At 46.0% G+C, this 12,548-nt stretch overlaps 1 protein-coding gene across 4 annotated transcripts in view; it reads left to right on the top strand.

Annotated features, from left to right (window-relative positions):
- The window catches only part of CRIM1 (cysteine rich transmembrane BMP regulator 1), a 1,425,558-nt gene that overhangs the window by 1,256,026 nt on the left and 156,984 nt on the right, over nt 1–12,548 (top strand). For all 4 annotated transcript variants that reach the window (XM_069607924.1, XM_069607925.1, XM_069607923.1 and 1 more), the window contains one exon: nt 8,565–8,686. In XM_069607924.1, coding sequence (XP_069464025.1) covers nt 8,565–8,686 — 122 coding nt within the window. The remainder of the gene's footprint in view (nt 1–8,564; nt 8,687–12,548) is intronic.

The following is a 12,548-nucleotide window of genomic DNA, read 5'->3' as shown; positions in this document are numbered from 1 at the left end:
AGTTGAGGATCGAGGCTATCCATTATTGATGAAGCTCACACCCGTCCTCATGGTTCTCAACATTTTGGCAGACTTTGAATGTCTCGGAGGATAGCTCAGGGGCGACATGCTCACCTTGGAAGCAAGGCAACGCAGAGCAACACAGGTTCGATCTTCGGGTCTGCGCTTAGAAACCTCTGGGTATTAAGCATGTTATAAATAACCAATTACAATACAGTGGACCTCTGCTCTTTCCTCTGAGCAGTTTTTCACCTCTGCGTCCATGATGCTGAAAAACCTTGATTGCCTTTACCTTTCCGATTCATTATTGTTTTTACCTTCCTGACTGATTTAGTTACAGAGGACAGAGAATAAACACCATCTTTCATCCATCTGCGAGTAGGTGTGCTTGTAAACTCTGTTCGGGACCCCCCACTACATTTTACACCTCATCTCCTTCTATTTCTCCAACCACCTATTCACTGAGAAGATAACCTGCACCTTTTCTACCATACCTCAGAATTGTCCCATAATGTATCCAACTGTCTGCTCTGCCAATGGATACCATTTCTTTCATGTTCAGTTCTTCTGAACAAAGTCATCTACCTACCATGTCACCATGCTCCTCCCCTCTACCATTTCCTTTCCTGCTGGTCATCTAACATCATCCACCAACGGCCTTAGCCTTTGGGGTCCTCATTTGGTTACAGTGGATATTGTGGGTCAGCCACTGGAATGGCGGACAGGCAGACTTGTGCCACCTCTCATTTTCGGTGTTATTTCTATGAATGTCAGTAAGATAACTCGACAGCTAAGTGTACCTGCTGATGGGTTTTCACCCAAAATGTTCTGGTTGCCCCTGCTGTTCATGATGCAATTGTACTCGTAAGCGTAGAAGACCATCCCACTTATCACAATTTCAAAATGGGCAAAAAAAAGTGTTAAATCGGATGATTGCCACCATATTGTCAAAAGAGCCCACAACATCTTCAGAAATCACTGTGGTAGTCAGTTTGGAGGGAAGGACATGAGAGAAAGGCAGCAAATAACCATCCCATTCGTTTTGCAGTTGAAACGCACAAAAAGGGAGGTATAGCCTAAGGCCTTGCACTGAGGTTGTCAGTTTTTGTTTTAAATGGTCTTTGGTATCGGAGCACTGAGCAATTGGAGGTAGTAGATGCAGTGAATAGAGGATGGGCAATTGGGAGTGACCATTGTCTATGGCAAGTGACATAATGAGCATTCCTACCATCACCGCTGATCGCCAATAATGGTTCTGTGCAGAATTGCACGACCTTTCATCGATGAGCCGATCTTTGATACATCCGCGCCCAACCCCGCTTGTTGGATGCAATCTGGTCTGTGCAGATCAGAGCCAGGCTTCCATGCCATTTGAGGTTTTTTCAGATGCCTTTGTGAAACGAGTTTGGTTATTTCAGGAAAGTTCCATTGGGTAGATGAAAACATCCACATTCAATCCATAGTAGTCAAGATTGTTGATCCTGGTCTGTGGGATGGGCAGTAGATTGAAGGGTCTCTGAATTGTGCTCATCTCCGTTCTTTGCTGTTTTGATGGACACTTCATCAATACAGGAGTAGTTCACTCCCAAGGGCTGCTCACCCAAGAAGTGTTCATGAGAACAAAGTGGTTCATTGTAAAGTGTCAGTGTGAAGTTGAAGGATGTCCAGATTTCCACATATTTAAACCAGTTTATGGTTTAAAAGGATTTTGAGGACAGTAATGGTCAAATCAAAACTGATATCTAAATGCAATAAATACTGAATTTGAAACTGGAGCCTGCATAGAAGCTCCCTCTCTGAACTGATAATTTGAAGAATTTAATTCTAAGCTGGACTAACTGCGACAACGGAACAGTGCAGTGATGAAGACCCTAGATCAATGATTGAGATGCAGATACGATGTAATCCATGCCACATCCAGACATATGAACATTATCATACTCTCTACCAGGCATCAGCACTGAGAGTCCTCTACCAGCGCTCATGCTCAGTGGATAGTACAATAAAGTTCACATGCTTGCATGTGACAGCAATCATTGATTACGGCATCTGTCCATCTCGATCATTGCAATAGGGTCTTGATCACTATGTCAGAATTACCTAGAGATAATGTGATCACCACTCTTGTTCCACCTGCATGTACTACCTCAACAAACAGGGGGGCACTACATCTCTTCCCCTGTGTAGGCTCACCATCGACATATGGTAATGGGCCATTGCCCACAAAATATAGCTTTTGGCAATCCACTTTTTTGGGGGAGTCCAACCTAGAGGCGGACAGACTCAGCAGGCTGGGGGTGAAAACTATGAATGCAGCTAATAGGTTCTGCAGGAGATATTTAGCAAGTGGGGACAGCCCCAGATACACCTATTTGTCACGAAACACAACCGGAGATGCCAGCAGTTTGGTTCCTAGATGGGACAGGGCAGAGGCTCGTTTGGGGACGCCATTACGACCCCAGTGGAACGGCATGTGGGCTTACGCATTCCCTCCAACTCTTCTAATCCACAAAATTATCTGCAAAGTCAGACCTCATATGACTCTCAGATCAGTCCCCTCTGTGTCTCCCAGTTGGGCCAGCTCCACTCCTATCTCAGTGAGGCGAATGGGGTGGGGGTGGTTATAGGCCACCTGTTCTGGGAGAAATTGGCCCTAGCGGCCTGGTTCTTGAGCACATAATGCTGCGTCACCTTCACCTGTCTCAGGACCGTCTGAAGATTATCAAGAAGGCAAGAAGCGTGTCTACCAGGAGCCAATATAGGAGCAAATGGACCAGGTTCTGCTTCTGGGCCAAGGAAAGCGGTGTAGACCCATTGGTGTGCACACTGGATCAGGTGCTGTTGGTCTCGGTACAACTGGCAGAGTCGGGGGTTCAAGTCGGCACATGCCGTACTTACCTAGCGGCCATAGGTGCCTACAGGCACTCTGACAGCGACTTATTCTCCATGTCCAACCCTGTGGTCAAGAGGCATCGAGCGGGTCTGACATGATTATACCTCCCTATCAGATGTCTGCACCTGGTCTGGGACCTCAATGTGGTTCTGGACGTCATGGCGCATAGACCATTCGAGCCCATGGCATCTGTCGACAACAGATTGGTCACGATCAAGACAGCGCTGATGGTAGGCCTTACCGTGGCACGCAGGATCAGCGAGATTCAGGTCCGCATGGCATGGGAGCCCTATACCACGTTCCATGGCGACAAGGTGGTACTCCACACCCACCCTGCTATTCTCCAAAAGGTGGCGTCTTCCTTTCACCCCAATGAGGAAATAGTCCTACCAACTTTCTTTCCAAATCCAAAGGAGGAGGCAGAAAAGGTGTTACTGTCTTCACATCATGAGAGCCCTAAAATTCTACCTGGACTGGACAAAGGGCTTCCGCAAGTCAGATTTGTTGTTCGGCTTCAGTGGCTTAAAACCAGGTGGCCAGGCATCAGAGGCCTCGATAGCTAGGTGGATGGTCACGGCCATTCAAGAGGCCTACAAGGGACAGCATATCAAGGTACCAGCAAACATGCACGCTCATGCGGTCATGGCCAAGGCAACGGCTGTCACCTTACAGAGGCATGTGCAATGGCAAACAATCAGCAGGGCAGCCACCTGAGTTTCCCCCTCTGCATTCTGCAAGCATTACTGCCTAGACGGCAGTGGAAGATTAGACACGGCCTTCAGGCAAGCGGTCCGGAGGAACCTGTTCTCTTAGGGATGGCAACGTCTCTCCACCCTTGGGCTTCAATCGGTGGTAATCGCCCATATAGTATGGAGGAAAGGGGATTGGACAAAGTTACTCACTGTAGTCACACTGTAGTGACTAACATACTCCTAGTCTATAGTCCCCTTTCCTCCATACTTCTTACCTTCCCCATTAATAAGCAACGTTGTTAGGGAGTTTAATCCAGCCGATGCTTCAAAGGTGACTGAGGTGTGGCATCGGAGGGCGGAGTCAAGGGAATGCATGCTCCTGGGTCCGCACCCCTGCACGCAACTAAATTTAAAGAGGAAAGACATTTTTTTCTGGTGAAAAGGGTTCAATTCCTGCCCCTGTCGAGGGACGCCCATATAGTATGGAGGAAAGGGGACTATGGACTAGGAGTATGTTCATTTATAATGTATCCATTCATATATGGGAATCAGAACTGTTAATCCGGTTTTAGATTAACCAGTGACATTTCTTCGATCACTTTGGCTTCAGGTAATGCTGGATCCAGCCTGAACTCCAGTCCAAGAGGAACGACACACCCCTTTTGTTTGCAATGATCTACATAAAACCACAAGAGACATGGAAGGAGGGACAGAGAATCCTCTGGAGGGGCAGACTGCAGAGCCAGCGGAGTGTGGCGAGCAAAGGAAATGCTCACAAGATGCTAGAAGTCTGGTCTACTGACTGGCAAAGAAGCTGGGGTCAAGAAGGACACTGGGATGGTAAAGCAATCGTCTCTCCTGGTTGTGCTACCACAAGGAATCCATGGTGAGCCTGGGGCCTGTTAACTGACGCTGTGACCAGACTGCAGCAAAGAGCCCAGATCCCCGAGCTCTGAACAAGAAGTGCATTAGCTGCCTAGCCGCAGAAGGGAGGCAAACTATCCTGAAGAGGTAACGTTGTTGCAAGGCGCAAACAGTCATAATCAAAGCTGGGAAAGCCACAAAATTTAAGGGAGGCCTCTCAGGGGAGCAGAGGGATTTTGAGAGCCCTGAGAAATGGGGAGACTTTACTACCCAAGGCTTGGAGAGCCACAACTGGTTACGGGAGCCCAGAAAACACGCAAGGGCAGACGCCCCAACTGAAGTAAGACTGTCCGAGGACCACAGGGTTTGGGGAGCCCAGAAAATACAAAACATAAAGAGCTGAACCGGAGAGAGCGAGAGATGGAACCCGGGAGGTCCCATTCTTGTAGCAAAATACCTGAATATTGTCAAGCACCAAGTTGGAAATGGTGAAATTATATTAAAGTATTTTCTCTCTAGAAAGAGGAAACCGTATGGAAGTAAGATTTGGCCTACAGAACCTGAAGAAAGGTTGAGAACTGTGTTGAGAAACTGTTTCACTTTTAAAACCTATTGAAAAGAGATCGAGTGATTGGGCCAGGCAGAAGCCAAGGGCAGAGGCTATTGTTCCGGCCTCCTTCATTTATTATGCTATACTTCTCCTAAGTGGTAGGGACTAGTTGGCTAATAGGATTTGGACAAAGGACCATTTCTTTTGGACTTTGATCGACACCCTGGCTTTTAGTTGGTTAAGCAGGGAACGTCCCTCATAGAAGATCCAATTAACATGGCACCTCTTAGTCTGAGTCCTCCTTCTGGTTCGCCACAGTAAGGGTATCCAGTAATTTACCAAAAATAATTCTGAATGGTAAGTTTCACCGAAGTATAAAATACCAAAAATGACTGACTATTTAATAGTGTGGATGGGGTTAAAAGGGTAGGAAAAGGGGTGCCTTGTGGGGAGGACCCCAAATAAAAGAAAAACATTTGGTGTTTTTTTTCATTATTTGTACCTCAGTGAAACTTAACACTCTGCATTTTACTTGGTAAAAGCACATATACGCCGCAGTATGTAGTATGGTGTTGTGGCAGGCAGGGTAATTGCCAACTTCAGGTGGACAAGATGGCCCTTGCCTGTCATTGATATCAACTGTTTTCAATACAGCACTAAATGCCACTTTTGATGGAGGAAAGGCATTCTTAATGGCCCTCAAGCCTGAACCAGGTGTGTGCACCCCTGAAAGCAGTATTCATCACTATTAGCACTCAGAGCTGCCATATGGGGTACCATTACTTTTTTTTAAAACATTTTTTTATTTTTAAGGGTAACATGCTTTATGCAATTCCTGCTTCCCTATAAAAAGAGATTGCACATATCCACGATTGGAAAACACTTCCATGGCTTGGAGGTGTGCAGGTGAGTGGGCAAGGGGGTGAAGGTGTGGCGCACCCCAGTCAAAACTCTTCCTCGGTCACCACCTCCAGCCAGCTGGCATTAAATGTGGCCGACTACTTGTAGATTCCGCTTGCATTTCCTGCCTCTGGATTGACCAGCTCTCTCCCCCAGGTACTAAGATATAAAGCAATCATAATCGCAGAGCAAAGCGACTTCTGGAGGCTAACTATTGGTATTGCATTAGATCTGTAGGTGTACAGACTGAATGGAACTATTGATCATTACTTTGCATAAACATCTAGTTATCTTTGTGTATTCAGTGTGTAAGAGGACCGAAACAAATGGACTAAGCATAGTGGATGACATAGCGGGCAGAGAACTGTGTAAACTAGGTGGACATTTGTAGGTGGATGCCATCTCACTTTCAGGCTAGCTGGTATAAAGCAACAGGATATTAAGATAGAATGTGAACGAGTTTGGGATCAGCTCATGAGTTGAGCACCAGTTGCATAGAGATGTACAATCAGCAGGTCCCAGAACAAGGTTTTCCATCAACTGCATTTGGCCGTATGATCATATACATTTTCAAGTGTTCACTCGTTAATATGATGCATCTACCTCCAAAAAAGTGAAATATATTTTGCACTGTGAGCTTTAGATAAACCCCTTAACGTTACTGAAAAACATGGAGACAATGTAGTGTTTTACCGTACCAATATTGTAATTTTGGATTATGTGCCAATGTAACTTTTTTAAAATGGAATTGCAGGACTGTAGTTTAAAAAAATAAGTTAATACCTACTGGTCATTGCCATACAGAATATAGTGGCTTTATGACCGTATCATCCCGATTACTTTTGGTTTGCAATTATTTGAACCATAACTTTTCTTGCTTAGCGCACCCACAGAGGCCTGTGGCACTATTAAGAATATGAGCGGATTCTCTCTCCATTAGCACATTTGAAGTTGCAGTGAACAGAGAAAAGAGAATAGAGAGCCAAGAGAGGAATGCAGGGTGACCTTTGCTTTCATTGAACAGGGTAATTTAAATGGCTACCTGCGCTACACAAGTGTCAATTTAATTAGCAAACCTACAGAATTGCATAGTAAATTGCTGAGAGACATTGCTTATTGTATGCCTTGTAAATAGTTAGTATATAATTATGAATGGAGTAACGCCACGGTTAAACAATGTATGTGTGGGACTTCATAAAACAGATGAATTGATTCACTGCTTGGTATTCCCAGTTTTGGTGGCAGTTAAGAAAAAAAGCATAGTGAGATAAAATCATTCAGTGAGGATCACATAATGTGGGAAGGAGGGTTTTTGGTTCTGGTTTCCTGGTTCCGCAATTTACACCGTATTGTAGCGTTTGTCTTTCACTGGCTAAACTAGGACTCTTTTATAGATCTGGTTTGCAACGCACCAACTCATGTAATAAGTCAAGCTGATAGTATGTAAGACTTTGAAATAGAAACAGATTTGCAAAAACAAGCATGATTAACTTCTTTAGGATAAACGAAATTGACTAAGTGAGCCCCAAAAGGATTAAAACAACCACATTGCTGTACGGTTTACCTACAGATGTCCGCAACAGTCACATAACTTGCTAAATTATCTAATATTCAAACACCAGGAGGAAACTCGCTGAATGATCAAATGTACGTACAGCAATCGCTTTCGGGTGAAAGCGTGGTCGAGGCAACACTGGGCATCCAGTGCTTGCTCAAGTGGTGTCCAGGCAGCAGCAGGGCACTGCACTCTTTCTTCCTGGTGGGGACAGTTAGGCCCCCTGTTATAGGCACGCCTTCTGTGCCTCTGCTGCTTGTACGTTTACTTCTGATGACTGGTCTCTCTGGAGGCAAATAGAGGGATGTACGTGATTATTTCGAATACAAAAATGTTGAATTCTAAATCTTCGTATTCAAAATAAGCACCCCACAGCTAGATAGCCTTTGTAGACCCCGCTCCCCCTACCTCCTTACTTACTTTTTGGTGGCATACTTCACTGTGTGACGCCGAGTTCCTGCAGCACCAGTAACCTTCACTTCCGTGGATGGGAACCTGTGCTGCAGGGTCCTTTTCTTCCTTCCCCTCCACCACCACCCCTTGTTGTTTTGGATGCAAAGGACAACCCTGATTCCATTATAGCGAACAAAGGTGCGGGGGGCACCCCTTCAATCCCTGCTTCCCTTGTGCTCTATAATGAAAACCGAATGATTGAAATGTTCGCCATGTTCGTCTGTACATAATTTTGATCCAGACGGAAATCTGATCATTTCAACCATTTTTTTTTTTTAAACAATATTTTCGTGTGATTCCCACATGGAGCACGGGTTGTAGGATAATGATCGGTTTAATGCATTGGCTTGCCCTGCTGAATTTGAATTTCCAGCCACTTGCCAACCCTTGCTCAGGGTGGGTAGCAGACATTCTGAAGAGAGGGCCATGGCAGCATCTGGCCCCTCCCTCGAGACGCCAATATAAATGATGCCCAGAGTGTTTATTGCCATTTGCCTCGCCACTGATAGTAATGGCCTTGTGGTTTAGTGACTTAGACATGCTGCTTTCACCATTCAACCCTAAAATGGCTTTCTCTGTGTGAAATGCTGTGCATTTACTCGTCCCCCATCTTGCTCTGCTAACTGATAGCGGGAATGATCTTTTTTTATCAAACAGGAAGAACAAACACGGCTGTGACATCTGTCGCTGTAAGAAGTGCCCGGAGCTTCCGTGTGGCAAGATCTGTGCAGTGGGCTTGGAGCAGGATGGCCATGGGTGCCCTGTCTGCAAGTGCCGAGGTAGGTGCAAGCACAGTGCACGACACCCCAGCTGCCAAAATACTATCCCATGGTGCAGCACCACATTCTTTCCTCCCGTATCCCACAACCCTATCCCGCTGCACATCGCCACATACTTCCCTCCCTGTAACCAGCGATGGCGATTTGGCTGGCTCTCACCGGATCTGAGATCCAGCACCAGATGTGTAGGTGGATCTCGGGATCCGGCCAGAGTCAGGGCTGGGGAAAAATAAAGAAAGTGCCCGCGAGCAAACTAACTTCCACTGGTGACCCCGTGCAAGGGGTCACCAGAGGAAGCTGGTCCTCAGCCACGACCCGGTTTATTTATTTATGCAATGTTTGTTGGATACATGAACCCAGATTATTTATTTACGCAATGTTTGTCAGATACCTGTATCCGACAAACATTGCATGAAGAAATAAAAACCCCTATTAACATTGCCACTACGCTTATTGGCTACCCAACTGCTTTCAGAGGGGGAGCTGCAGGAGCTATGCTGGATGTGGTTCAAGTTAAAAACGTTGCTTATGGAAACAGAAATCGCCCTGTTTGAATAGTATCCAAGGCCAAGGAGGAGTTTTTAAAAATAAAATTGGATGCAAATTGTGCATTTTAAAGGATATTTACTCAGCAACACTGGTCAAAACTATTATCTGCATACTGAAGTAACTCATCACCAGTGCCATGGAAGTGTTTTAAAGTGGAATTGATATATGGTTTGGAAATTAAGCAGCATGAAGGAAATAGCGTTGTTTAAAACTATTTTTGACCTTTCAGGTGAACTGCCAGCTCCGCCTCCTCGGGCACCGCCCCCACCCCAGCCCTTGTGGGACTCCCACACCAATTTTTTGCCATTTCCACCACTGTAACCCACAGCCTTCTCCCATGGTGCAGCTCCACATTTGCACCGCGCGCTCCCACCTCCACAGTCCTCTCTCTCTGCGCAGCACCACATTATTTCCTCTGTGCCCGACAGCCTCCCCTCTCATGGCGCAGCCCGTATTCTTCCTTCCCCGTACCCCACAGCCCACTTGCTCCTCACTGTCTGCATTCCAAGTGATCCAAGAGCATAAGACATGGCGGAGGCAAGAGCCTCCACAAGCGAGTATTTATAGCTCCCGTGGTGGAAATGAATGCCATTTACTGTCAGCACATCCCTATTTATTAGGGATTTGCTTCCCATTTGTAGTAATTTCTTTTTTTTAATTACTTCATTCTAATGAAGTAACCCATCGCGGGATTGAGAATGACTTTTTAATGAGCACATACTTCAAGCCCAGAGGGAATGGATTGAATTTGTTTCACGGGCGTTGTGATGGGCTCTGTTTCACGTGCTGTGGCGGGAAGCTCCGAGATGGCCGTCTCTAATTCACCATCACTGCATCTGTGTGCGCCCAACATGCTCACTCTTTCATGGTGAGCGAACCGGCGACACTCATAAGTCACTGGCCCACAACAGGAACAATGCTTTATTATAACAGTGTGTCTGCATCTATAATATGGCTTGTGTTGAGCTGTTCGTGACAGATGTAAAGAATGGTTTATAGTGATTGTTTCGACTGCCATAGTTTCGAATGGCAAAGTTTCGACTACAAACGTCGAAAAAATGCATTTTTTTAATTTTATTTTTTAATGGGGGGGTCCCCCCAACCCCTGTTTTTTTTACCCCTTAACACCCATTTTAGTAAAAAAAAAAAAAACTTTACCTACAAAAAAATCAATTTTTCAATGCATTTTTGTCGAAATTTTTGGCATTCGAAACTATTTTTTTTAAAACCATGCATGGATACCGTGAAGAATACAGGACTGTACCAAACACTCAGGAAAATTAGGTGGACTAAATTATTGGCGCATTTTTATGTCTTTGTGAGCATACCCGGTGGTTTGTGCGTAATATAAAAAAGAAAGCCAAGTGACAGACTGGTAATGGAGAGTGCAGAATATGGCCTCATCTTGGATCCTCGACTTTTAGAGGCCAAGCCAGGCGGCCACCTTTTCACGCACAGTTTATTCACGTGGCATTGATCAGACGGGTGAGATTATTTCTTTGTCTGTGGCGTGAGCGAGAGTGACGTCAATTAAAATCCGTTTGACTTTTCCTTCGATCTCTCCTCCACCCCCACATTCATTTGAATGAAATACTTTGCTATTAATGTTCCACTATGAAATCTTCACTCTTAACGCATTTGTGTGAATTTTTAGTTATGTTTAACTGCTTTTTTATCTTTATATAGGGAAAAATGTACTTTAAAATGTATCATTTCAATTTTAACCCATTTCTTCCAAATTCTGTTCGGTGAGTGGCCAACTAAGCTCTACTTAGAACGGCTGGCTTTGCTCACTGCAGTCAGTGTTGTAGGGGAGGAGCCAAAAGCCTCTAGGATGTCCTGCCTGTGAGGTTCCTTAAGTGGACCAGCTCAAGCTACACACTCGGTCAATCAGCCGTAAGATGAAAGGAGTGACCGACAGGAGCTGGAGTACAACACTCTTTATTACATGAATGTCAGCCAGGAACTGACGCCTTACTTTCCCTCCTTACTCCTCCCCTCTGCTCCATGGTCCTTCCCACATGACATGAGGGCGATGACAACACCACACACCCCCGTTACTAAACGCAGAGTCCTGCCGTCAGTTCATTTCCTCAATGAGCCGGTGGGGTTTCTTTCGGCTCTCTTGGGTCGGATGTCCATCTTTGTGGATTGGCTTGAGGCAGCCTCTTGTGACATCTCATTTTCTGAATCTTCTCTGTCCCCGTCATATGGGGTGTCCCAGTTGTGGTGGGTATTGGTGAAGCTCGTCTCTGCAGTGGGTGTGACTCCAGGCATTCGCCTGAAATGGGAAGAGTTTCTCGTTGTAGATCTTTGTTCTCCTTCTGCAGTGATGAGTGATCCCTTTGTCTTGATGATGGTGAGGGGTTCCTCATTAAATGCGGCCAGGTTCTTGCAGTTTTGTGGTTGACCGACTATCATGATGTCCCCGGGTGCCAGGTCACTTTCTTTGGCCCTTCAGTTGGTGTCAGCGGCCTTTTCATGCCTTCTTTCATGAGTGGCTCTTTCTCCAGCATTGGATCTTTCATGGATTCACATGCTTAGAATATTCCCCGTCGTCAGACTGGGAACCCTCGGTACACATATATATAGTCATTTCCAATAGGAAAAACTTCTGCCCTATCCCCGTCTGCGTCCTCTACGGGGCCGCCCACGTACGCCCCGTTGGACGTGATGGTATATAAGCCCCGCCCCCGCGGGTCCCTTCAGATTTCAACCGTCTCCAAAGATAGTGGGATCTCCTCGTGTATTTTCTTCAAATACTTATCGATTGTTTCTAACTCCTGCGAGTTTGTCTGTTTGGTCCGCTTCTAACTCCTACGAGTTTTGTTAGTTGGTCTGGCAATAATGTCGGGTAAGCCTCTTTTCCGCCCGTGTGCCACGTGCGGTCTAAAGAAGGTTTATGAAGGGGATGGCCATCTTGACTGCATCTACTGCCTTCACCCCCACCACTCGGCGGACCAATGTGATATCTGCAAGGGGTTTTCCCAAAAAACCCTGAAGGACCGGAATCGGCGACTGGTCTCGTGGCTGAACGACGGCGCTGGAGCGTACCCTCAGTCGGAGGTAGGATCGGTGCGCAGTATCGCCTCAGCGAAAACATCAGAAGCCTCCCGACGCTCACATCCGTCGGAACCTCCGGCCAAAAAATCACGACCTACGGAGAAGGACGTGCCTCGAAGTCATTCCTCTAAGGCCTCATCGAAAGAATCGACGAAGAAATCATCTTCCTCTTCTTCTTCGTCGAAGAAAGATAAGGACAGGCCAAAATCCTCCTCGAGCGATCAGAAAAGATCAGCTACGAGTAGAGAGG

The sequence above is a fragment of the Ambystoma mexicanum genome, chromosome 4q, assembly GCF_040938575.1.
Source record: "Ambystoma mexicanum isolate Mex_15411 chromosome 4q, UKY_AmexF1_1, whole genome shotgun sequence".
In the NCBI taxonomy this organism is placed as follows: Eukaryota; Metazoa; Chordata; class Amphibia; order Caudata; family Ambystomatidae; genus Ambystoma; species Ambystoma mexicanum.
This window is presented reverse-complemented; position numbering and strand designations above follow the sequence as displayed.